This window comes from Podarcis bocagei, assembly GCF_964188305.1.
Source record: "Podarcis bocagei genome assembly, chromosome: 13".
In the NCBI taxonomy this organism is placed as follows: Eukaryota; Metazoa; Chordata; class Lepidosauria; order Squamata; family Lacertidae; genus Podarcis; species Podarcis bocagei.
In genome coordinates, this window is record NC_138138.1 from 905201 (window position 1) to 928880 (window position 23680).

Genomic DNA, 23680 nt, shown 5'->3' on the forward strand with positions numbered 1-23680 from the left:
ATTTTTGTTGATAATAACACATGCTGTATAAACTGAAGTATAATAATAATAAATCCACGTGTGATGTATATCCCTGTTTCCAGGAAGTCTGTGTTAAGGGTTTCAGAACTCACAGGGTTAAAGAGTTCTGAGTGACGTCTCTTTCCTGAGGCGTGGTCACAGACACTTACGGGAGTGGTTTGTTTTCAGTCTGTCTGACTGAGGTGAGAGGGAGAATGTGCGAGGTTTCGCCGGGTCTGATTTATGCTGTTAAACTACATGATTAAAGGCTAAGAAGATAAGGAACGCCTTGTGTTTGTTCTGAATTATTACCCACACACTGCAATTGCCTCTAACCGCTGTGATCGCTCTGCTAACCGGCCAAGGCAGGAGGAAGGACGTTTGGATCGGCACAGACAGTTTGCAAGCTGCGCAACGGAAGAGTGCTGGACTCCATGTTTTGGCTCTCTTGGCACTCTTGGCCGGCATAGGTTATGGGCAGTTTGCCAACGCTTTGAAGCTGTTGCAGGAATGTCCCACGTGTGGGGGCAAGCCAGCTCTGAAGACGCTGGGGCCAGCTAAAGTTTTCTGATGCTGGAAGGAGCTCGCTGGGGAGGAGAAGCCGATCTGCCGGGAGCCGGAGGAAGCTGCTGCCAGTCGTGAGTACGCTTACCCCGGGAAGGAGATGGCTCAGTCCCAGGAACATGGCTTTGAGCTTAAGCTGCCATGTGCGAAGTTAACCAGCCAAACGTGGTTGGAGTGGAGCTATTTAGCAGAGTTGTCCTTAGTTGGAGCCAGGCTCTGGGAAATGGTCCAGCCAACAGCTGGGGCGGTTGCAGGCCAACGTGAAGCTGAGAAGCGTGTGCTTGCGTTTTTGGCTGAGAACGTGGCTGCTAATCTGAAGCCTATTGTTCTGGGTGCCAGGAAGCCAGAGGCCGCTTGGCTAGTGCTCCAGGAAGCTTGTGAAGCTGGAGGCGGAAGCAAGGGCCGGGAGATGGCTGCATCAGAACAGGAAAGGGAAGATGGCGCTGACCACCTTCGTGAAAGCCGGTGCACAGCTGGGAAAAGCTGTGGGGCCCCTGAGGGGGACGAAGGGTCTAAAAGCTGCGTGGGTGCTGCAACATGTCTGCGTGAGGAGCCTGGAGAGGGGCAGGCTGCTGGGAGCCCTTTACCCATCAGAGGGGGTGCAGGAAAGCGTCCTGGGAGCCCTGTGAGAAGTGGGGGGCGGTGAGCAGTAAAAGCTCAGAAAAGCCTCTTTTTCCAAAGGCTGCCAAGAGTTGTTTGCATCGTGAAGAGAAGCCTGGGAAGCTGGACAGAGCTAGAGGCTTCAAGGCCAGCCACCTGCTGCAGAGGGAGATAAGCGCTGCAGAGCTGTCTGGGAACGCTGAGATAAGTCCAGTCTTCAGGGCAACGGAAAAAGTTGCGGTTATGACAGCTGCCAAGGACAGGGGCAGCGGGACGTTTGTTGCCATGGCAACGCTACAGGACAATTCCAGGAAGGACAGAATGCTGCAGTGGGTGGTGGATTCCGGTGCCAGTCATCACCTGATTGGAACGCCACCTGCTGGGGGGCTGCGGAACTGCAGGGCTGTTTCAGCTGGAACAACTGTTACGTTTGCTAATGGAACACAAAAGCCAGTTTCTAATGTTGCAAATATTTATCTTTCCTTTTTGCAGGCGGAGCTGGAGTGCTTCATTGTGCCGGGGATACATTGTTGCCTGTTATCTGTACCTGCTCTTGTAAAGCAAGGGTACAAGGTTTGCTTTGAAAATGATGCCTGTTCCATTTTCAGAGGGGGGAAACAGCTTGTCAACATGGAATGCAAGAACAATCTCTTTGTTCTGGAAACACCTCTGGAGGGTGGGGGGAATGCTGGAAAAGCACAGGCGCAGTGTGCTAGTGTTCCCAGCCATGATTCATGTGTTCATGTATGGCACAAGAGAATGTCTCATGCTTGTTTGGAAGATGTTCAGAGGTTCCCCGGCTGCACCAAGGGTTGCAAAATCACACCATGTGAGGGATCCCTAGAGTGCAGGGCATGCAGAAAGGTACAAAGGTGCAGTTATCCCGGGGTAAAGAGGGTAACCACAAAACCTTTTGAACTTGTTCACACAGACCTTGCAGGACCCATGAAGTGTGAGAGTCTGGGTGGGGCCAGGTTTGTGCTGTCAGTGACAGATGATTTTTCTCAGAACGGATGGTGTTTCTCTCTCAAAACGCAGGGGGAGGCGGCGCAACTTATCCAGGATTGGGTTGCGGAGGTGGAACTAAGGTTCTCCACCAAAGTGCAAGGGTTCAGGAGCGACCGTGGGTCACAGTTCACTGGGTCTGCTCTGACGGAGTTTTTCAAGCAAAAGGGAATTCGTCACCAGGTGACGGGTGCAAAGTCTCCTCAAGAGAGAGGCGTGGCAGAGCACAGGAGTGAAACACTGGCTGAAGCTGTCAGGGTTTTACTGTGTGACTCTGGGCTGCCTCAGAGCTTTTGGAGTGAAGCGCGGAAATTTGCCAGCTTTGTTTTTAACAGGTCATACAATCACGCTGTAGGTGACACACCGTTTTTTCTGTTGCACAAGAGGAAGCCACAGGTGCATTTCTTCCGTGTGTTTGGTTCCAGGGCTTCAGTGCCAATACCAACAGCTCAACAGAAGGAGGGTGGTCCAAGGTACCAGGAAATGATCTTCTGTGGGTATGATCCTGCAACAAATGGGTGGAAGTTTGCATACCCAGAGAGTGATCAGACCAAGCTGCTGGTCAGCAAGCATGCTGAGTTCTGTGAGCAGGGTGGTTGGTCACGGCCTAGGGATGGTCCTGATGTTCTCTCAGAATGTCTGTCCGATTCTGAGGGGGAGGAAAGGGAGGAAGGAGAAACAGAGGCGGAGCCTGTTGCTGAAGACCAGGTTGCTGATGAGGGTCAAGCACAGGGGTGGGTTTCTCCACAGGCTGTTAAGAGAGAACTCAAGAGTGAGCCTTCATCTCCTGTTAGCCAAGTGCAGAAGGCCCGAAGACGCAGCAAATCAGAGGGGGAGTCTTCTGTGCTGGGAGACACACTTGCTGACCCCAGTGGGTCAGGAGGAGCACCCGAGGTTGTGCTCAGGCGGTCAACTCGCACCACAAAGGGAATTCCACCTGAAAGGTTTCAGGTCACCAGTGCGTGGGTTGGTTTCGCACAGTGTGATTCTGGGAGTGTGGAAGGGATTCAACAATTGCCTGGGATAGTTGCCAGTGGGAGGCAAAAGGCAATGGGAGGTGAGTTGAACTCAAAGAGGTCTGTAAATAGGGGTCCTCAGTTTCCCTCAGGATGCAAGACGAGAGGGGGTGTTAAAGGTTTCAGAACTCACAGGGTTAAAGAGTTCTGAGTGATGTCTCTTTCCTGAGGCGTGGTCACAGACACTTACGGGAGTGGTTTGTTTTCAGTCTGTCTGACTGAGGCGAGAGAGAGAATGTGCGAGGTTTCGCCGGGTCTGATTTATGCTGTTAAACTACATGATTAAAGGCTAAGAAGATAAGGAACGCCTTGTGTTTGTTCTGAATTATTACCCACACACTGCAATTGCCTCTAACCGCTGTGATCGCTCTGCTAACCAGCCAAGGCAGAAGGAAGGACGTTTGGATCGGCACGGACAGTTTGCAAGCTGCGCAACGGAAGAGTGCTGGACTCCATGTTTTGGCTCTCTTGGCACTCTTGGCCGGCATAGTCTGTGTGTTTCTTTTCATAGAATCATAGAATTGTAGAGTTGGAAGGGACCCTGAGGATTATCTTGTCCAACCCCCTGAAATGCAGGAATATGCAGCTGTCCCATACGGGGATCAAACTCGCAACCTTGGTGTTATCAGCACCACACTCTAACCAAGTGAGCTATCCAGGCTCTAACAACCACAAAATTACAATCCTGCCTGTTTCTCCAAGGAGCTGAAGGCAGCATCCATGGTTCTCTCCTCCATTTTGCCCTCACGACAACCCTGTGAAGTAGGTTAGGCTGGGAGATGGTCCCAAGGCCATCCCAATGAGCTCTCAGGTACTCTTTGCTGTGAGAAGCCACACTGACGCCTTTGAATCAAAGGCCTGAGGTAAAAGTGTCCCTAAGGTTTCTTAAACTCAGTCATCAGGCCTGTGGAGGAGATGCCATGGAGGCGACAGGTGGATTCCAACGAGATGGGGGCAGCAAAGATGGAGGTGGAGTTAGATGGCCCAGGAGAAGGCCTGTGTGAGGTGAGGGAGGCGAAATTGGGGCGTCAGGGAATGTTGGAGCTTGTGGAAGTGACCAGGGACCAAAAGGCTCAGGAGCTGGATTCTAGGGAAGGTTCCGGTGGGTTGTCAGTGAGCTTGCCGATCAGAAGGTTGGAGGTTCGAATCCCCGCAACAGAGTGAGCTCCTGTTGCTCTGTCCCAGCTCCCGCCAACCTAGCAGTTCGAAAGCATACCAGTGCAGTCACCCGTGGAGGCTAAGGCATTGAAGAAACTCAATATGGAGGTCGGATGGCCGAAGTATTGGGAAATCTTGGAACAGGAGGGAGATAAACTGAAATTACAAAGTCATGAGAAAATGAAATCTAAAGTACAAGATTGGCTTCAATATTACCAAATAATGGAGACCTTTAAACAGGACAGGAAAATTGGCTTTCAGGTGGAAAAATCAAAATTAGAGACTGAACTGTTAGAACCCAATACTAAAAACTTGTCAAGAATGTATAATTTGCTGCTGAAATGGAATACACAAGATGAAACAGTCAAATCGGCTATGATTAAGTGGGCACAGGACATTGGTCATAACATTATGTTTGCTGACTGGGAATGGTTGTGGAACACCGGTATCAAATTCACGGCATGTAATGCCTTAAAGGAAAACATTATGAAAATGATTTACAGGTGGTACATGACCCCAGTCAAGCTAGCAAAAATCTATCATTTGCCTGATAATAAGTGTTGGAAATGTAAAGAAACTGAAGGCACTTTCTATCACCTTTGGTGGACATGCCCGAAGATTAAGGCTTTCTGGGAAATAATATATAATGAAATGAAAAAGATACTTAAATGTACTTTCCCTAAAAAACCAGAGGCCTTTCTCTTGGGCATTGTCGGCCAATTGGTGTCAAAGAGGGACAGAACTTTTTTCATGTACGCTACAACAGCAGCAAGAATACTCATCGCAAAGTATTGGAAGACACAAGGTCTACCCACCCTGGAAGAATGGCAGATGAAAGTGATGGACTATATGACATTTGCCGAGATGACTGGCAGAATTCGCGACCAGGGAAAGGAGACGGCGGAAGAAGATTGGAAGAAATTTAAAATTTACCTTAAGGACTACTACAAACTTGTTGAATGTTAGAATGTCAAGGTTTTGAGTAAGAAAGGGTTACAGCGATACAAGATTAGATTGAAGGAAAGATTGAGAGGACAGAGGATTGACAGATGTATTTAGAGTTGCTAAAAACTTTTGGACATTGGGATGCAGAAAGGGGAGGTATGGGGAAGTCTGAGAAACACGGTTTATGAAAAAAAGGTTATGAAATTATACGTGTTTGTATGTCTTTTTATATGTTTGTATTGTCTTAAAAAATTTGTAAAACCAATAAAAAAATTTATAAAAAAAAAAGAAAGCATACCAGTGCAAGTAGATAAATAGGCATCGCTGTGGTGGGATGGTAAACGGCGTTTCCATATGCTCTGGTTTCCGTCACGGTGTTATGTTGCGCCAGAAGTGGTTTAGTCATGCTGGCCACATGACCCGGAGAGCTGTCTGTGGACAAACGCCCGCTCCCTTGGCCTGAAAGTGAGATGAGCGCCGCAACCCCATAGTCGCCTTTGACTGGGATTAACCATCCCGGGGTCCTTTACCTTTTTACCTTTTTACCTTGCTAAAAGCAACTTGCTAGATCAGGCCAATGGCCCCTCTAGTTCAGCATCCTGTTCCCCAAAATTCCTTTGAGAAACTGGAAAGTAGGACCCGGGCGCAAGAGCACCCTTCTGTGGCATCACAGCCTCCAACTATGGAAGGACAGTACAACCATCTTGGCTAGTAGGCATTGATAGCCTTGTCGTCCATGAATTTGTCTAGACCTCTTATAAAGCCATCCAGTTTTGTGGCCATCACTGCCTTTAGTGGGAGGGAGTTCCACAGGTTAACTGCATACTGCATGAAGCAGTCCTTTCTTTTCTCTGTTCTGAATCTTCCAACACTCAGCTTCGTTGGGTGGACCTGGGTTCTAGTGTTATGGGAGGGGGAGGGGGAAGAAAACCTTTTCTATATCCTCTTTCTCCATAGCACAAGGCGTAATTCTATACATCTCTTGTCAGGTCACCTCTTTTTTTATACTCTAAAGTAACAAACCCACAAATGTACTGTTTCCTCCCATAGGCGCTACACAAATGCTGAACACTTGAAAGCCCCATACTAATTATTATATCACCCTTTAAAATCCTCTGGGATTTAATGTGAACTTGGGAAATTCTAGCAAAAGAAGAGGAGCTCCAGGCAATGAAAGCAGCGCCGTTCCATCCCTACCGGGATGAACTTCTTATATCTTCAACCATCATGTACAGTAGATCAATATATTTAATATTGTATTTAATTGTTGTGGGGCGAAGGTCATGTTGTTGTTGTATAAATATTTCAAGCTCCTGATTTGCAATTTGGAGGGGAGGAGGTGCTAAACTGAGAGTGTGTGGCTTTCCTAAGGCCATTTAGTGTGCTTGTGTTAAAGGTGGGTTTAAGTCAGGATTTGCTGATGGTCCCTTAGCCTGGTTTCTTCCAGAGAGGATACACAATCCTGTTAATACTCTGCAGGCAACCTCTGAGCAGCTATGCTACACCAGCTGTATTACTCAGGTTGCAAATCGTTCAGATCTGATACGCTCCGACATGGGCGTCCTTTATTGGGCCTTCCAGCTTCCCCTGGAATGTTTCAGCCACCATCCCCTGATTGGCTCTTGCAACGCCGTGAACCTTCCGAATGACTTGTTTCAATGGGAAATAGAACCTGGCTGCCTGTTCCGCCATTCACCAGTTCCGAAAGCTTGGGCTAGTCTGCATGTCCTTTGCCTCTCCGTCCCCTACCCAGCCTAAGAAGGAAGGATGGCTGCCAACAACCTAGAACTGGAGAACCAGTTGGACGTTCCAAATGCTGGACTCGAACCCTCGACTGCCAGCCTGACCGAGGATAAGGTATGATGGGAGATGTACACCAATGAGATATTCAGTGGGGCAAGGTTATCTCTGCACACAAATTCAACAGGGAGGACAGGGAAGGATGTACTGTAAGTGACATCCCATAAGAAGAGTCCGCTGGATCGGGTCAAAGGCTCCTCTAGTCCAGCTTCCTGTTCTTGCCATAGCCAACCAGTTGCCCCAATGGGAAGCCCACAAGCAGGACCTGAGTGCAGCAGCAACTCACCCTACTTGTGGTTCCCAGGCACTCCCAGGCATACTGCCTCCAACAGAGGAGATAGAACATAGCCATTGTGGTTAGTAGCCATTGTTAAACTCCGGAATTCAATGTCACAAGCTGTACAATGGCCACCAACTTGGATGCTTTACACTCCGGTGGCAAATTGATGGGGGATAAGGCTATCAGTGGTTTTTTGGCCTTGATGGTGTCCAGGGATTGTCAGGGACTGGACTGAGGAGGAATGGTAGGGGCCGACCTCCCTTCTCCTGAACCTTCCCTAGAACAGGAGGACAGTATAGATTTAGAACAGTGGTTTGCAGAAGGCCATAGTTCAGAGGCTACAGAAGGGAAATATTGGGAGAAGAACAGCAGGAAGAAGAAGCGCTGGGGGAGAAACAGCTGACAGACTCAGTGTCTTTGGAAAGCCTTCCTGAGCCCCCCTCTTCCAGGACTAGGCGGGCATTGAGAGGAGTAGAACAGAAAACTCAGAGGCAGAAAGCTCAGTTCAGCCATCGCAGGGATGACGGGGGGGGGGGGTTGGACTTTACTCTGAGCGACGCCATTATTTAATAGAGACTGCATTCCTTCCTCTCTCTCTCTCTCTCTCTCTCTCTCTCTCTCTCTCTCTCTCTCTCTGTGAATACTGAATAAATTACGTGGTAAGAACTCTTCTTGTTTATCTGCTTTTTGGCTGCCACCGGGATAGGGATCGGATTCCTTTAATTTATTTTAACCAGTGTGTATTTCTTACTCTGTATCTTGTAACTGAACTTTTAAAATGTTGTAAGCTGCTTTGAATCCCTACTTGGGAGAAAGGCAGGGTATAATATATTTATACCTTATACTATTTTACCTTATAATATATTAAATAATGGTAACAACAACATTTGTTTGTTTGTTTGTTTGTTTGTTTGTTTATATGCTAACCAACCACCACTCTGGGTGGCTTCCAACAACTTAAAACACAGTATGACTTCATACATTAAAAACTTCCCTGAACAGGGCTGCCTTCAGATGTCTTCTAGAAGTTTGGTAGTTGTTTATTTCCTTGACATCTGACAGGAGGGCGTTCCACAGGTCGGGCACAACTATCAAGAAGGCAACAACAGCAACAGAAGGCTAATGCTGTGTTCTAAAGTAATTTGCAGCAGTCGATAACTTTTCCCTTTTCCCCAGGTAAGCCAGTCATCTGATACTCAGCATCAAAGATCCACGTCAAGCATTTCAACAAGGAGAAGAAAGTCCGTAGGATCCCGCAAAGGGGTAAGTTCAGAGGGTTTGTTCACCCAGCGAGGTTTTGTTAAACAAACTGATGTCTGTCTGTTTCCAGAATGCAAACAGGTCTGGCAGGAAATCCCATCAAATGTATTTATTTTATTTATTGGGGGCGGGGCGGGAATGTGTTAATGCGAAAACTCTTTTAAGGCTAAATGGGTTACATAGTAAAATGCAGTTAAAATGAGCAAAATGTTTCAAACCAAATATGCATAACTAAATCCTTTTGTCTGGGTCAGGCTGCTGTCTAAAATGATATAGCGAGGGTGCTTGCCTCATACAATATTATTGCTAAAACAAAGGAGAATAATTGAGGAAATCAAGTAGCAGAGCAGGGTGTAAGAGGACAAAATGCTTCCGGGTCTCTTTCACTGAGACCAGCAGGACATTTTTCAAATACAGTCATACCTCGGTTCCCGAACGCCTTGGGAGTTGAATGTTCTGGCTCCCAAACGATTGAAAACTGGAAGTGAGTGTTCCAGTTTCCGAACATTCTTTTGGAAGCCAAATGTCCGATGGGGCTTCCGCGACTTCTGATTGGCTGCAGGAGCTTCATGCAGCCAATCAGAAGCCGCACTTTGGTTTCCGAACATTTCGGAAGTCGAACGGACTTCCGGGAACGGATTCCGTTCGACTTCCAAGGTGCGACTGTACATGCATCTCAGATCAGATGCATATATAAGTGACTCCCGACTTTTGCAGCGGTTGCATTCCGGTGCCCCATTCACATAACTGAAAATCGCATAAGTGGGGAGCACCCTCCAAGCACCCTTTAAATGCCCTCTCGGACACTCTCTATCCAATCCAAATTTTTAAAAAATACTGTACCACAATATATCCACAATTGGAATTGGAGCTCTGGGCATAGCTGTCAACCGTCCCTTATTTGGCGGGAAACTCCCTTATCCCAGCACCGTTTCCCGCTGCTGTCCCTTATTGATGATGTCCCTTAAATTTCCAGGGTTTCAAAGGAAGCAGCTCCTCTCCCTCCCTGCCAGCCAGGGAGGAGGGAGGCTCCAACTGTGTTGCTTGGCTGCGTTGCTCACCCAATAAGGAGTCTCAGAACGACAGGGGGTGGAGCTTGCATGCCTTGTGCCGATCAAATCGGCCGCGTTGCCTGGGGACTCGCCTTTGCTCAGCACTTCCCAGCGGAGAGGTGACGGTGGTTTTCCTTGCTGCATCCCCTTTGCCGGGTTGCTGCGCTGTGGGAACCACCACTTGAGGCTTCGTTTGGCTGCTGGCTGGGCTTTCTGCCTTTGACTTGGAGGGGCTCAGTAGTTGAACATACCTGTGCCCGGAAAATCCCTTATTTTGACTGCTGATCCCTTATTTTCGAGGCTGCTGGTCCCTTATTTTCAAATCTGTAAGTTGAGAGCTATGGCTCTGGGGCTGGCTGGATGCTGGAGGATGTGTGGAGAAGCAGCTGCTGCTGGGCTGCCACATGTATCAGCTGTTGGGCGGGGAGGCTGAGCAGCCTAAACAAAGCCCTGCTACATCTCCAGTCTTTTCTCCCCCCTCACTGAAGTCCCCTTCAGGCTCTGGGAAGGGTCTCCTTGCAACTCTCCAGCTCTCTCACTCCATTTCCTGGTATGAATTAAATTACTTAATTATTTTCCAGAGCTGCACAAGTGAGGAGCCCCCCCCCCCCGTATTCTTTTCCCTGCACACTTTCTCTACACCACGTGTAAATATCACAGGGCACCCGTGTTGGAACCTGGTGACATTTATTTGTAAGCAGTCCTCTTACAACCTTCAAGCAGAGTGTTCATAAAAGCTTGCAATGTCAGCATTTAATAATGCTTTCTGGAATATTATAATAGGCAGTGCCTTTTTTTCAGGGGATACTCAAGGCACCTCTTTTTGTTGTTGTTGTTGTTACAGTAAGTGCCACACTTTTTAACAACTTCATGGCAAGTACCGGCACCTATTTTTCTAGGGGGAAAGCACTGGTAATTGGTGGTTTAAAGATTTAAAGGTACCACTGGGTGCAAACTGCCCATGGATCCTCTAATCCATCAGAAACACCAGAAATTAATGGTAAAAATGTAAGATCATAAGAACCTCCTGAATCAAGCCGATGACACATCCAGTCCTATATTCTTTAATTAATTCTAATTATTAGTTTGCTTAAAGTACTTATTAATGTCTGTAAATTAGAACAAGAAAGGGAAAAAATTTTTTGCATGCAAACAAAAGAAAAGAACAGGAAAACATACTGCAGGAAACCAGGGTTTTTGCAATATAGCACGCCTTTATTTTATTTACAAATGAAGACACCCATGACTGTATGGTGCTTCCTGTTTATCCCAAGGTGTGGATTTTGTGAAAGTATGTTTATGTTGACATATATTCTTTGTCTTTAAATTTCTGTTGGGGTACTAGCAGTTGGGAAGCAAGGGAAACAATGATGTCGACTTTTCATTCCTTCATTTGTATGTGAATTCCTTAGTTTATGGAAATGTTTCCTTGCAGGAATAACAATAATAATAATAATAATAATAATAATAATAATAATAATAATAATAATAATAATAATAGATTATTTATACCTCCCCAGCCACTCTGGGCGGCTTCCAAAAAAATATTAAAATACTGTAATACATCAAACATTAAAAGCTTCCCTAAACAGGGCTGCCTTCAGATGTCTTCTAAAAGTCTGGCCTTTGCCACTTACAGATGTTTGTGCTGCTGAAATGTCTGGCCCGGATCCTTGCTCTTTGGATTTCTCTGCTAGACCAAACCAGGACAGCATCAGACCTCTCTTTTACTATGTGTTTAAGTTTCTTTTTCTGAAGTTCTACATGTATTGAATAAACCATCAATTTAAAAGGATGCTTCGCCCTCTACACTCAAAGGCCTCAGTATCTGCTTCTGCTCCTTCCCATAGGCGCTGACAAGGCAGCTTCTGCTGGTTACCCTGCTTACTTCCTCTGGCTCATCTCTACAATATGGTTACAACCTCTGGGTGGCCAGCCACCCATCTACGGTAAGATCAGACATGTAGTGTTCTGGGATTGCAGAGGGTCAAAGATCTGTTACTATTTCTGCAGCAGGGACCCCATGTCATCTGAAACAGCATGAAACAGGAGCTTTTTAGCCACCCGTCAAAGAACGAGCCAACAGCAAACTCTTTATTAGCAAAAACACAATTTGCACAGCATTGGCTGAGTGTCAGGCCTAGTGAGCACAGCAGCTCATCTCTGTTAGGCCTTATCCCATCAAATCTCTGCCTTTCCAAGTACCATCGTCTCCAGGGCTTTCCCCAAGCAATCAGAGACTACTCCTGCACGCAACCTGCCACTGCTCCACCCGTTTCAGCCCTCTTCTGGTTCTGGGAGACAAGCAGGGAGGGGAGCTTGTCGTAGCAGGAAGGAGAGACACACGCGACTCTTCACCAACCTGGCTCTTGGCCTCTCCCCTCCCACTTGCCGATTTCAGCTTCTGCCTCTGATTCCAGACTTCTCTCTGCAATCAAGTCAGCGGGAGTCAGCATCTGAAACGCTGCTGCTTAGGGTGATATGAAGGGTCAATTGTGCAAGGCCACCTACACCTCGTCGGTAGCAATTCTATCTTCCGCATTTCCGCTACAGTGCCAATTTGCCCTCAAATTTAAAACCCAGCCAACGAAAATCCTCCAGGCGAATGGGCAGCACCCAAAATGCCCACACCATGTGTCCCATGTCCCATGAGATTATGCTTCACAGCAGGAGGAAGCAGGGGAGGTGGTTTGGGAAGCTGCCCTTTGTTGTTTAGTCATTTAGTCGTGTCCGACTCTTCGTGACCCCATGGCCCAGAGCACGCCAGGCACTCCTGTCCTCCACTGCCTCCTGCAGTTTGGTCAGACTCATGCTGGTAGCTTTGAGAACACTGTCCAACCATCTCGTCCTCTGTCGTCCCCTTCTTCTTGTGCCCTCAATCTTTCCCAACATCAGGGTCTTTTCCAGGGAGTCTTCTCTTCTCATGAGGTGGCCAAAGTATTGGCGCCTCAGCTTCAGGATCTGTCCTTCCAGTGAGCTCTCAGGGCTGACTTCCTTAAGAATGGATAGGTTTGATCTTCTTGCAGTCCATGGGACTCTCAAGAGTCTCCTCCAGCACCATAATTCAAAAGCATCAATTCTTTGGCGGGAAGCTGCACAACCTGTTCCAAATCTATACTGTCCTCCTGCTGGGATGTTTCAGGCTCCCACCATTCCTCCTCAGTGCAGTCCCTGACACTATTGCACAAAGGAGTTGATTGCATACCAGAACTTTATTTGTGGGCAAATCAAATCCATTAAAGGGCTCTGCTCCCCCAGTGCAACCATTCTTATCTGTTCCTCCCTTTCCTAGCTCATATCAAACTTTTACAATGGCACGTATCAACAGAGGAAGAAGGCCAACGTAGGCGAAGAAGACTATATTGATTTCCTCTACACTTTCACCATTGCAATCTATTCCCTTGGAGGCCTGATTGGGTCCCTTCTGGTCAGCTTCATGGTGGACAGATACGGCAGGTAAAGAGGGAATATGTTTATGGGGCTATGGCACAGGGGTGGGTCCTTTTAGGCTTTGCAGGCCAGATGCTTCTCTGGTTCTAGCCTTGGAGCTGCTTGCCTGTCAGTCGTCAAATGTCACAATGGCATTAGGTGATTGGGTGCTTTGAAGTCCCAATGTCAGGACTTCAAAGCATCACACAGGAGCCCATGGTCGTGCTCTGAAGTGCCCAAGGCTTCCGTTTTAACCATGCTGACGGGTGGTAGAACCTATGTCTGATTTCCCTTGCCAATGCCACTTTAAGGCTCCTCCCCGTGCGTTGGCAGCTATGCCTCTATTTGCCCCACACCTGACGTTACATATGAGGTCAAGCAAGGACAAGTGGGTGTGGTTTGATGGAAATAGTCTCATAGGCCAACTCTGGCTTGTGGGCTGGAGATTCCCCGCCCCTGTGTAGTGGGGTAGGAGGTGTTTATTAGGGGACATTTTTTGGGGGGGGGGGTGGATGCAAACAGATGTGAAAATGTGGAGAGCTGAAAAAGTAGGAAATGGAAATAAACAGATTTGCCCATCCCTAGCCAAGATGCAAAAGCAACTTAAATAGAAATACTTGCAAGTATCAGATTGGCTTAGGTTTTAAATATGTGATGTTATAGAATAATATGCTTAAAGTTAATATGAAAGGAAAGAAAGATGTTACTTGACTAAGTAAATTTTATGAGAAATTAGTTTTGGAAAACCGTTACAAGGATACACATTGAAACTCAGCCAGGGGGACTTGAGGAAGTCACTTAACAATGTTAACAAAAGTGGAATTATTACAGTTAGGATTTATATTTGTTTATAAATTTGGAAAATCAATAAAAAAAATTGGGGGGGGGAGATGCAAAAGCAAGTTGCTAGTCCATGTGAAGTTGGCAGCTGAAGTCTCAGGTGTCAAAGGTGGGGGTTGAATGGGGTTTCCAGTAGTTGAGGGTTTCCAGGAGCTCTCCTGCCTTGCATAGCTCCTTATCCTTCCCATAACTATTAAAAATAGACCAAATTGCCCACCAAAAGACCTTACTGCAATTCAACAGCTCCTCTCCTGCTTGTTTGATGCTACTGTACATGTATTGGCTCCCTCTACCTCTCCTACCCCTTTTCCCTGTCTTTTCAGGAAAGGGGCCTTGGTAATAAATAACATTATGTCCATATTCTCTGCCGGCTTCATGGGATGTTCTGCTGTGATACATGCTGTCAGAGCTGCTTGAAGATCCTAGCTCACAGAGGATCACGCTAGCCAGCGATCATTAAGTAAAAGTCTTTATTGAATCACAGTTTCCATTCTCACGCTGCTGCGCGCAAACTCTACGTCTAGTAGCTAGATCGGCGAAGCTCCGTCTGAGTCTCCGCCCCGTGAGCACCAGCTTAATATCCTAGCCTTGCTCCACCTTTTCCGCCTGACTGTCCTCCTCTGGGTCCCTCTACCCCCCGGGGCCTCCTCCTTCCGGGATTCTTCTGACGCTGACCCGGACCCTCCTGCCTCCTTGCGCCGGGCTTTAGGACCTGGTTCCCTTTCGGGGCTGCTTACTGCGCCGCCTTCCTCTGCATTTGAACTTGGCGCGCGCGCCCAACCTTCCACCTTCCTCTTAACCGTTTCTTCGCTCCCCGATGGAGGTGTGGCCACTCCTGACTCATGCCCTCCCTCCTGTGGTGAGCTGCCAGCGCTTCCCCCCTGGCTCCCTTCCTCTTCCCTGCTTCCTGGCGGTGACGCTGGTCCCGATTTCCAGCTGCTCCCCCCTGAGTCCCTTCTGGCTCTATCTTCCTGGGGTGCCCCCCTTGCCCTGGCCACTGGTGCTCCTTTCTGGGAATCCTCTGATTCACTGGAAAGACTAGGAGATCTCGGGTCGTCGTCATCACTCATCTTTTCTTCTGCCTCCTCCCCTTCGCTCTCTGTTTCCTCCCTTGCCCGTGCCTCTGCTCCTAAACCCCTGACATCCATCCCCCCCTCGAAGCCCCCCATTCCCCCCTCCCCTCCTTCCGGTGCTGGAGCTGGGGGCTGCTGTTGCAAAGGGACGAACGTCGGATATCGGTCGCTTCCCGTGGCGGGCCTCCATCTGAAGTCTTTCGGTTCTTCCTCCCTGCTCTCGTCGACGACGGTCACCTCCGCTTCCATCTCTGTGCCGCCGTGCTCGAAACCAGGGTCGTCCCCGAAAATGTCCATGTCCGTCTCTCCCTCACTTCCTCCTGGCGGCGTTGCTCGTCCTGAGCATTCCAGCCACTTTCTGCGGAACTGCTCCTCTGGCCTATCGTCCCACCAATACGAGGGTTCCGAGGCGGATCCCGAGGGTGACCCCTCCGGGGAACGGACGTCTCGTGTCGGTTCCTCGTCCGAGTCGAACCCCCGGAACGTGCTGGCCGAAAGCGTGGGCGTGAAAAGCCAGTCGTCGAAAAAGTCTGCTGGCATAGGTCTATGTGGGAAGAGGGCATGAAACTCGTCTTTGAGCAGAGGTTCGTCTAAGGCGTATCCCGGCACCCAGCTGTTCGCACTGGCCGGGGTGCCCTCCTTGGCGAGAAAGTATTCTACCCCCTCTTCCCCCCATCTGGAGTCCAAAATCTCCGTGACTTCGTTGATGCGCTCCTTCTGTGCCACTCCCGCGTGCCCTGTTCTGTCTCTGGCCGGACTCGGCGCCGTTCCGGGTTCCTGGAACCTGTGCGGTGCCTTGTAGGGAGTGAGCACCGATCTGTGGAATACTGGATGCATCCTGGAACCCTCCGGAAGTGCCAGTCTGAAAGCTACCGGGTTGACCTGCTCTTCGACTTGGTAGGGCCCCAGTTGCTTATGCCCTAGTTTCTTCTTGGCCAACGACCTGGCCGGCACTGCATGGGCTGCTAACCAAACCCAGTCTCCCACGTGGAGCTCTTCTCCAACCCTTCTGTGCTTGTCTGCTTGTACCTTGTATGCGTGCTTGGCCAGCTCCAGGTGGCGCCTCAGCTGATCGTGGACTTCCTGCAGCTCCGACGCGAACGCATCTGCTGTCTGCGGCTCCCCCTCCCCCATTCTTTCCAGTCCCGGGAAGGTTCTGGGGTGTCTCCCGTTGTTGGCGAAGAACGGCGTGACCCCCGTGGACACGTGCTTCGTGTTGTTGTAGGCGAATTCGGCAAGCGGCAGGTAATCCACCCACGTCGCAGGCTGTTGATTTGCATAACATCTCAGGTACTGCTGCATGATGGCATTGACCCGCTCCGCTTGCCCGTTGGTCTGCGGGTGTCTCGCCGACGCCAGGTTGATCTTGACGTTCAGGAAGCCCATCAGCTTCTGCCAGAAATTCGAGATGAACTGCCGCCCCCGGTCGGACAGAATAGACCGTGGCAGACCGTGAACCTTGAACACGTGGTCTATGAACAGTTTGGCGGTGTGCTCCGCCGTGGCCACCTTAGCACACGGAATGAAATGGGCCATCTTGGAAAACAGGTCCACCACCACCAGCACTGCCGTCTTGCCCCTTGAGCTGGGCAGATCCGTGACAAAGTCCAGGGCCACCCTTTCCCAAGGTTCGACCGGAGTTTGCAGCGGTTCCAACAGTCCGGCCGGCGGTTTGTGCACCGGTTTGGCCCTCTGGCAGGTGTCACACCTCGCCACGTAGTCTGCGACCTCCCCTCTCATTCCAGGCCACCAGAAATCCCTGGCTACTAATTCCACCGTCTTCTCCTTGCCAAAGTGCCCGGCCGTGGGCGCGTCGTGCAGCTGCTGCAGCACCTTGGCTCGAAGTTCGTCTCCCGGCACGTAGATGGCCCCTTTACGGATGAGCAATCCATCTCTTAGCTGGAAACCGTCGGCCGCTGCCTTGCCCCTTTGCACCTCTGCCATCTTTGCTCGTGCGAAGGAGTCCCCCTGCAACGCTCGTCGCACCGCCTCTAGGTCCACGGTCGCCGCGGCGCACGCCCACACTGTCGGTGCGAAGATGTGCATGGCGGCCGCTGGTGTTGCGTCCTCCAGATACTGTGGCTTACGGGAGAGAGCGTCTGCCATGATGTTGGTGTCCCCCGGGACATACTCTATTCGGAAGTCGAAGTTCGCAAAGAACTCAGCCCAACGTATCTGCCTCTGATTCAGGAACTGTGCCGTGCGCCAGTGCTCTAGATTCCTGTGGTCCGTGCAAACCTGCACCGTGTGCTTGGCGCCGATCAGAAAGTGCCTCCACGCCTTGAACGCTGCGTGAATGGCCAGCAACTCCCTGTCCCATATGGTGTAGTTCTGCTCGGACTTGCTGAGCTTCCTGGAGTAAAACGCTCCCGGTCGCCACACCCCCTGCGGGTCTTTCTGCAGCAGGACCGCCCCCACGGCTCTGTCCGAAGCGTCTGTCTCCACCCTCATCGGCTTGCTGGGGTTGACATGAAGCAGCTGCTCTTCCGACGCGAAGAGACGCTTGAGTGCCTGAAAGGACTGCTCCGCCTGCTCTGTCCAAATGAACTTCTTTTTCTTGGAGCTAAGCGTGTCAGTGATGGCCGCCGTCTGCATCGCGAAGCCCTTGATAAACTTGCGATAGAAGTTCGCAAAGCCGACAAACCGTTGGACCTCCTTCCGGTTGCGCGGGCTCTTCCAATCCAACACCGCTCGAACCTTGGCGCTGTCCATGGCGAGCCCCTTGTCAGACAGCTTGTAGCCCAGAAAATCCACCTCCGTCACGTCGAATTGGCACTTCTCCAGCTTGGCGTAGAGCCTATGTTGCTTTAGCCTGCTCAGCACTTCCTTGACGTGTTTGTCATGCTCCTGCTGCGACTCCGAAAAGATCAGGATGTCATCTAAGAAACAGACGCACGTCTTGTAGAGAAGTCCCGCCAACACGTGATGCATAAAAGCTTGAAAAACGTGGGAGCCATTTTGCAATCCAAAAGGCATAACTCTATATTCGTAGGTCCCCAGTGGCGTGAACATGGCTGTCTTCCACTCATCACCCTCCCGCATGCGAATGAGGTTGTACGCCCCCCGCAGGTCCAACTTGGTGAACACTCTGCCCTTCCCTACCTTTGCGAGGAGGTCGTCAATTCGGGGCATGGGGAAGTCCGATGGCCTAGTCACACTGTTCAAAATCCTGTAATCCACTACGAGTCTCTTTTGGGGCGTGTCCCGCTTCTTAACAAAGAATACGGGACTGCCCCCCACTGCCTTGGACTCCCGGATGAAGCCGCGCTGCAAATTATGATCAATGAACTCCTTGAGTTCTTGCAGTTCGTCCTCTGACATGGAATACAGTCTCCCTTTAGGCAGCGCCGCCCCCGGCAGCAGGTCAATTTTGCAGTCATATGGTCTGTGAGGGGGTAGCCTGTCTGCCTCCTTCTCGCAGAAAACTTCCAAAAATTCAGCGTACTTGTGGGGAATCGCTTGCAGCGTGCCGAGCAGCAGCTGTGACTCCTCTTCCTCTCCTTCCTGCCTGGGCACGATGCAGTGTTCAGCACAAAAGGAAGAGCCGAAGATCAACTGCCTCTGGTACCAAGCCATCGTTGGGCTGTGCTTGTCCAGCCAACTCATGCCCAATACAACGGGCGTGTCAGATAGTTGAGTGACGTTGAAGCTGATGATTTCTTTGTGATTCCCAAGTCGCATCACCATTGGTGGCGTCTGCTTCACCACTTGCCCCCCGAGCAGCTCCCTGCCATCCACCGTGACAACCTGCAGGGGCAGTGTGGCCGGCAGCAACTGCACAGCGTGCCTGTCGACAAAGTCCTGCCCTATAAAGTCCGCATTGCTGCCTGAGTCAATGGTGATTGGCACGTCTATGGTGATTCCATTGGGCAGCTGGAGAGATGCTGTGAGCCTCACTACTGGTTTGGGCGGGAGGGGGTTCACGGGCTGTAAAATCTCTGGGGACTGCGTCACTAACACGTCTGGCTGGGCCCCAGTGCCTCTTCCTCCAGCCAGACCGCGTCGTTTCCCTGCTGTGGTCCTCCTTGCTGCGTTGCTGCAGTCACCATTGCTGAGGCTGCAGTGAGCTTGTGGGGCCTCTGGGGACACTCTTTTGCCATATGCCCTGGTTCCTCACAGACGTAACACTTCCTGTTCCCTCTAGGAGGCTTCGCTTTCACTGCTGCCGGTGCTAGGGCTCTGGTTGCTGACTGAGCCCTTGCACCTCCAACCTCCATAGGTTCGGCTCCTCCTCCTGGCGGAGGCGTGGATTGCGCCCGCGCTGCTTCTCTGGGAAGGAAGGAGGGGCCCCCGGCTGGTTCGCGCCCTCCACGCCCTTTGTCCTTGCTCCACGGACGTCCTTCCAGCCTCACCCCCACTGCCAGTGCCCTCTGAACGACCTCCTGGGTGGTTCGGGGTCTCTCCCCCCTCGCGATCTCATCTTTAATCGAGTTGTGCAGCCCCTCCCAAAAGAGGTCTCTTACAGGAGCCGAATCTCTGTCCCATTCCAGGGCACTGACCAAGGCGAAAAAGCGGGCATGATACTGCCTGACGCTGGCCCTCCCTTGTCTCAGCCCATGCACCTCCTTCCGTGCAAGATCCACGTCAATACTTGATAAAAAGCACCCATCCATCGCTTTAATAAAGGCATCCGCATTCTGGAGCGCCGGATCCTTATCTCTCCATAAATTGCGTAGCCATGCTTTCGCATCCCCATGCAGATGGGACATGATGAACCCCACTCTCTCTTGTTCATCTCTAAAGTCTTTATGCAGCAGTTGCAGTGCGCACAGTACGTCGGCTCTAAAGTTGGGATACTGTTGCAGGTTCCCATCGAAGTGAGAGACCAGCCCGCCTGTCCGTCTCGCCAACCCAATTCCCTCCTGCCGGGGTGTCTGCTTTGTCAGCACGTCTAACCTGACCTGGAGATCCCTGCAGGCGGCAGCTGCCTCCTCCTCTCTCTTCCTGGATGCGAGAACCTCGGCGTTCAGTTGTGCCACTGCTTTTCTGAGGTCCTCTATCTGCTGCTCAGCCGTCATGTCGTCTGCCGTTCGTGAGCTCGCTAGTAGGCACCTGTTTCTCTCCCCTCCTCGAGGCTGTAGATGCCCACAATGGAGAGACGGAGCTTACTGTCAGAGCTGCTTGAAGATCCTAGCTCACAGAGGATCACGCTAGCCAGCGATCATTAAGTAAAAGTCTTTATTGAATCACAGTTTCCATTCTCACGCTGCTGCGCGCAAACTCTACCTCTAGTAGCTAGATCGGCGAAGCTCCGTCTGAGTCTCCGCCCCGTGAGCACCAGCTTAATATCCTAGCCTTGCTCCACCTTTTCCGCCTGACTGTCCTCCTCTGGGTCCCTCTACCCCCCGGGGCCTCCTCCTTCCGGGATTCTTCTGACGCTGACCCGGACCCTCCTGCCTCCTTGCGCCGGGCTTTAGGACCTGGTTCCCTTTCGGGGCTGCTTACTGCGCCGCCTTCCTCTGCATTTGAACTTGGCGCGCGCGCCCAACCTTCCACCTTCCTCTTAACCGTTTCTTCGCTCCCCGATGGAGGTGTGGCCACTCCTGACTCATGCCCTCCCTCCTGTGGTGAGCTGCCAGCGCTTCCCCCCTGGCTCCCTTCCTCTTCCCTGCTTCCTGGCGGTGACGCTGGTCCCGATTTCCAGCTGCTCCCCCCTGAGTCCCTTCTGGCTCTATCTTCCTGGGGTGCCCCCCTTGCCCTGGCCACTGGTGCTCCTTTCTGGGAATCCTCTGATTCACTGGAAAGACTAGGAGATCTCGGGTCGTCGTCATCACTCATCTTTTCTTCTGCCTCCTCCCCTTCGCTCTCTGTTTCCTCCCTTGCCCGTGCCTCTGCTCCTAAACCCCTGACACATGCCTATGAATACACCATATTTTCACGCTTGGTCACTGGAATGTGCTCAGGTGAGAGAGGGCCCTGGGCTTAGTGCTTTTAGTAAAGCCACTTAAATAATGCAAGGGGCATTATCAGGGTTCAGTTCCAGCCAGGCAGGAAGCACTGGAGGAGGGTTTAAAGCTAGGATGGTGAAGGGGGGAGGCGTGCATCTTGGGGAGAGTCCTCAAGGCCAGATAGAGAGGCTTGGGGTGCTGCATTTGGTCCCCAGCCCAAAGATTCCTTGCCCCCGCCATCAAATATTTATTGATTATTGCAATGTCTATTTCCCCCGCCCCCAAAGTAGCAATTTAAATGCCAGTTACATCATGCACCAATCTCCACTACCCAACATGCAGGGGCACAGAATGCCACTCTTCAGAAATCCACCCAATGCTGGGGTGAACATCAATTGGCCAACTCCACCCAGCAGGAGAACCTCCTATGTTCCTTGAAAATGTTGCTGTGTCCCATCCATGCTGTTAATCGTCCCTTTGTCTACCATCTAACCAGGCATGTTCTCCTGCATCGTCCCACTATACCTTGGAGAGATATCCCCTAGAAACATGAGGGGGTCCATTATGACGGTCCCCATGATCTTTGTCACCATTGGCGTCATGGTCTCACAGATCCTTAGTCTTCAAGAGCTTCTCGGGACTGAGAAAGGTAACCTTGGCAGATCATCACAAGGGATGTTGGAGAGTTTCAGCAGAAACAGAAAAGGAAGCAGGACTTGCGGGTGCTGCTGGCCAGGATGGCGATGCTCGGCCTCCACAGTTCCAAATACCTGTTGCTGGAAGCCACAGGAGGGAATAGGGGTCTAATCCTGCTTGTGGGTTTCCCACAGGAATCTGGCTGGCCACTGTGAGATGAGGATGCTAGACTAGATGGGCCATTGGCCTGATCCAGCAGAGGTCTTCTTATAAACTTATGTTTATGTGATGATGATGAGGATCAGGGGAGCCAACTTGGGTCCCAGATTATGGGTGCCCAGTGTGCGTGAAGCCATGATGTCAGGTTGTAATGGGATGCCATGATGTCACGCCCGCCCCCTGGCCTCAGAACGTGATTTGTGGTGGTACCAGAAGTCAGGTTCCAAGACCTCGCAACACCTCCGAAAGCCCCCCAATTTCTGTTGCCCCTGGAAGTTGGCTTCCAAGGTCTCAGAAGTTCTCAGAAAGCATCTCTGAGGCCTTGGAGATGCTGTCTGAGGCCTTGCAAGACCTCAGAGGTTGTGGGGGGAGGCCCTCCGGTGTGGGTGTTGAGCACCCACAACAATTTTTTTGTGGGTACTCAGGCATCCATACGTGGCGTCCCGATGATGATAACTTTATTATTTATATACCACCCATTTGACTGGGTTACCCCAGCCGCTCTGGGCGGCTCCCAACAAAATATTAAAAACACAATAAAACATCAATGATGTTTGCTTATCCATCCCATGACTGGAATGGAAATCAATCAATCTGGCAAACTTAATCATTGTTGCCGTGGCTTTCTATTTGCAAATGATACATCATGCATTATGGTCCATCCATGTCAGGCTGCTGGTTGTCCAGGAATGTACAAAGACAAGGGAATGTTTTCTACTGTCCTATTTTTATTCAGTATTTACAGAGAGAGGCTATAGAACCCAGCCTCTTGGATAACGGTGTTGTCCTGAGTGAATCTCCATCACCTGTCTCTCTCACTTCCTCATTCGTCACTTCTGCGGGTGCCGCTATGTGCCCTCTGTAAATCTAAACTCTCTTCCTCTTCTCTGGAAGGGTCAGGCTGGGGAGGCGGTCTCCACCATTCCTTCTCTGCCCAGTCCATTCCGCAATTTGCATCGAGTTATGCTACTACGAACAAAATGTAGCAGCGTACTGGCAACATAATTTCCGTCATTAATTGCACAAATGCCGTGGGTTACATAATTCCCACACAGTGGACAGTGAGAGGGAAAATACTGTTTTTGGCAGAAAGCAAACTGCAGAGGAAAGGAAACAGTGCCGCTTGAGTTGGAAAGAGGGCAGAAAGGAAAGGGATGTCTTCTCTCACCCCCAGTCGTAACTGCATCTTCTTGTACAGGTTGGCCGCTATTGCTGTGCTTCACTGGAATCCTGGCGGTGTTTCAAGTCATCATCTTGCCCAGCTTCCCCGAAAGCCCAAGGTTTCTCCTGATTCAGAGGAACGATGAGGTGAAAGCCAGGCAAGGTACAATCGCCTTGAGTGCACAGGAACATTACGGCATGGGGACCCTACAATAGAGGCCTGTGGGAGTTTCCAGGCAAAGGCTGGCAGCTCCCGCTCTCCCATATGCAGCACTGGGAGCATCCTCAGACCTTCCCAGGAGACACAAGGGGGGCGAGGAAGATAGGAAGCTTCTCCCAGTCCCACCAAGAGATGCCGGGACTGAAACTTTAACCTTTTGCACGCAAAGCTGTGGCCAGAGCTGGCCCAGCCATTGGGCAGGGTGAGGCCATTGCCTCAGGGAACAGAAGCCCTACCAGGTAGCACCCCTATGGGGACCCTGCCTGCCCTTCCATCTTTGCTGTTGGCACTGATTTCAGGCAAGATCGTGTCCACTTGGGGCAAGAGCTTGCCTGAAATCACACAAGATCTTGTGGAGTACGCAAGATCTCACACGATTTGGGGCGAGAGCTCTCCGCCCCCTGTCAGTGCAATCTTGCTTGAAATCAGCGTTGGTGGTGGTGGCGCTTCTCTGTCGGTGGCAGGGTACTTGGAGGTGGCAGAGCAGGCAGGGGCAGCAGGAGCAGCAGGGCAGGGTGGTAACCCATAGGAACT

The 23680-nt window shown here is 50.6% G+C and overlaps 1 protein-coding gene across 1 annotated transcript in view; it reads left to right on the forward strand.

The window, feature by feature from the left end:
* The first annotated feature begins 6711 nt into the window (after positions 1 to 6711).
* Positions 6712 to 23680, forward strand: part of LOC308572498 (solute carrier family 2, facilitated glucose transporter member 5-like) — a 34222-nt gene continuing 17253 nt past the window's right edge. The window contains exons 1-8 of the mRNA XM_081168635.1: positions 6712 to 7145; positions 8545 to 8631; positions 11531 to 11629; positions 12973 to 13136; positions 14273 to 14344; positions 20873 to 20925; positions 21407 to 21559; positions 22964 to 23089. Coding sequence (XP_081024761.1) covers positions 7056 to 7145; positions 8545 to 8631; positions 11531 to 11629; positions 12973 to 13136; positions 14273 to 14344; positions 20873 to 20925; positions 21407 to 21559; positions 22964 to 23089 — 844 coding nt within the window. The 5' untranslated portion in view covers positions 6712 to 7055. The remainder of the gene's footprint in view (positions 7146 to 8544; positions 8632 to 11530; positions 11630 to 12972; positions 13137 to 14272; positions 14345 to 20872; positions 20926 to 21406; positions 21560 to 22963; positions 23090 to 23680) is intronic.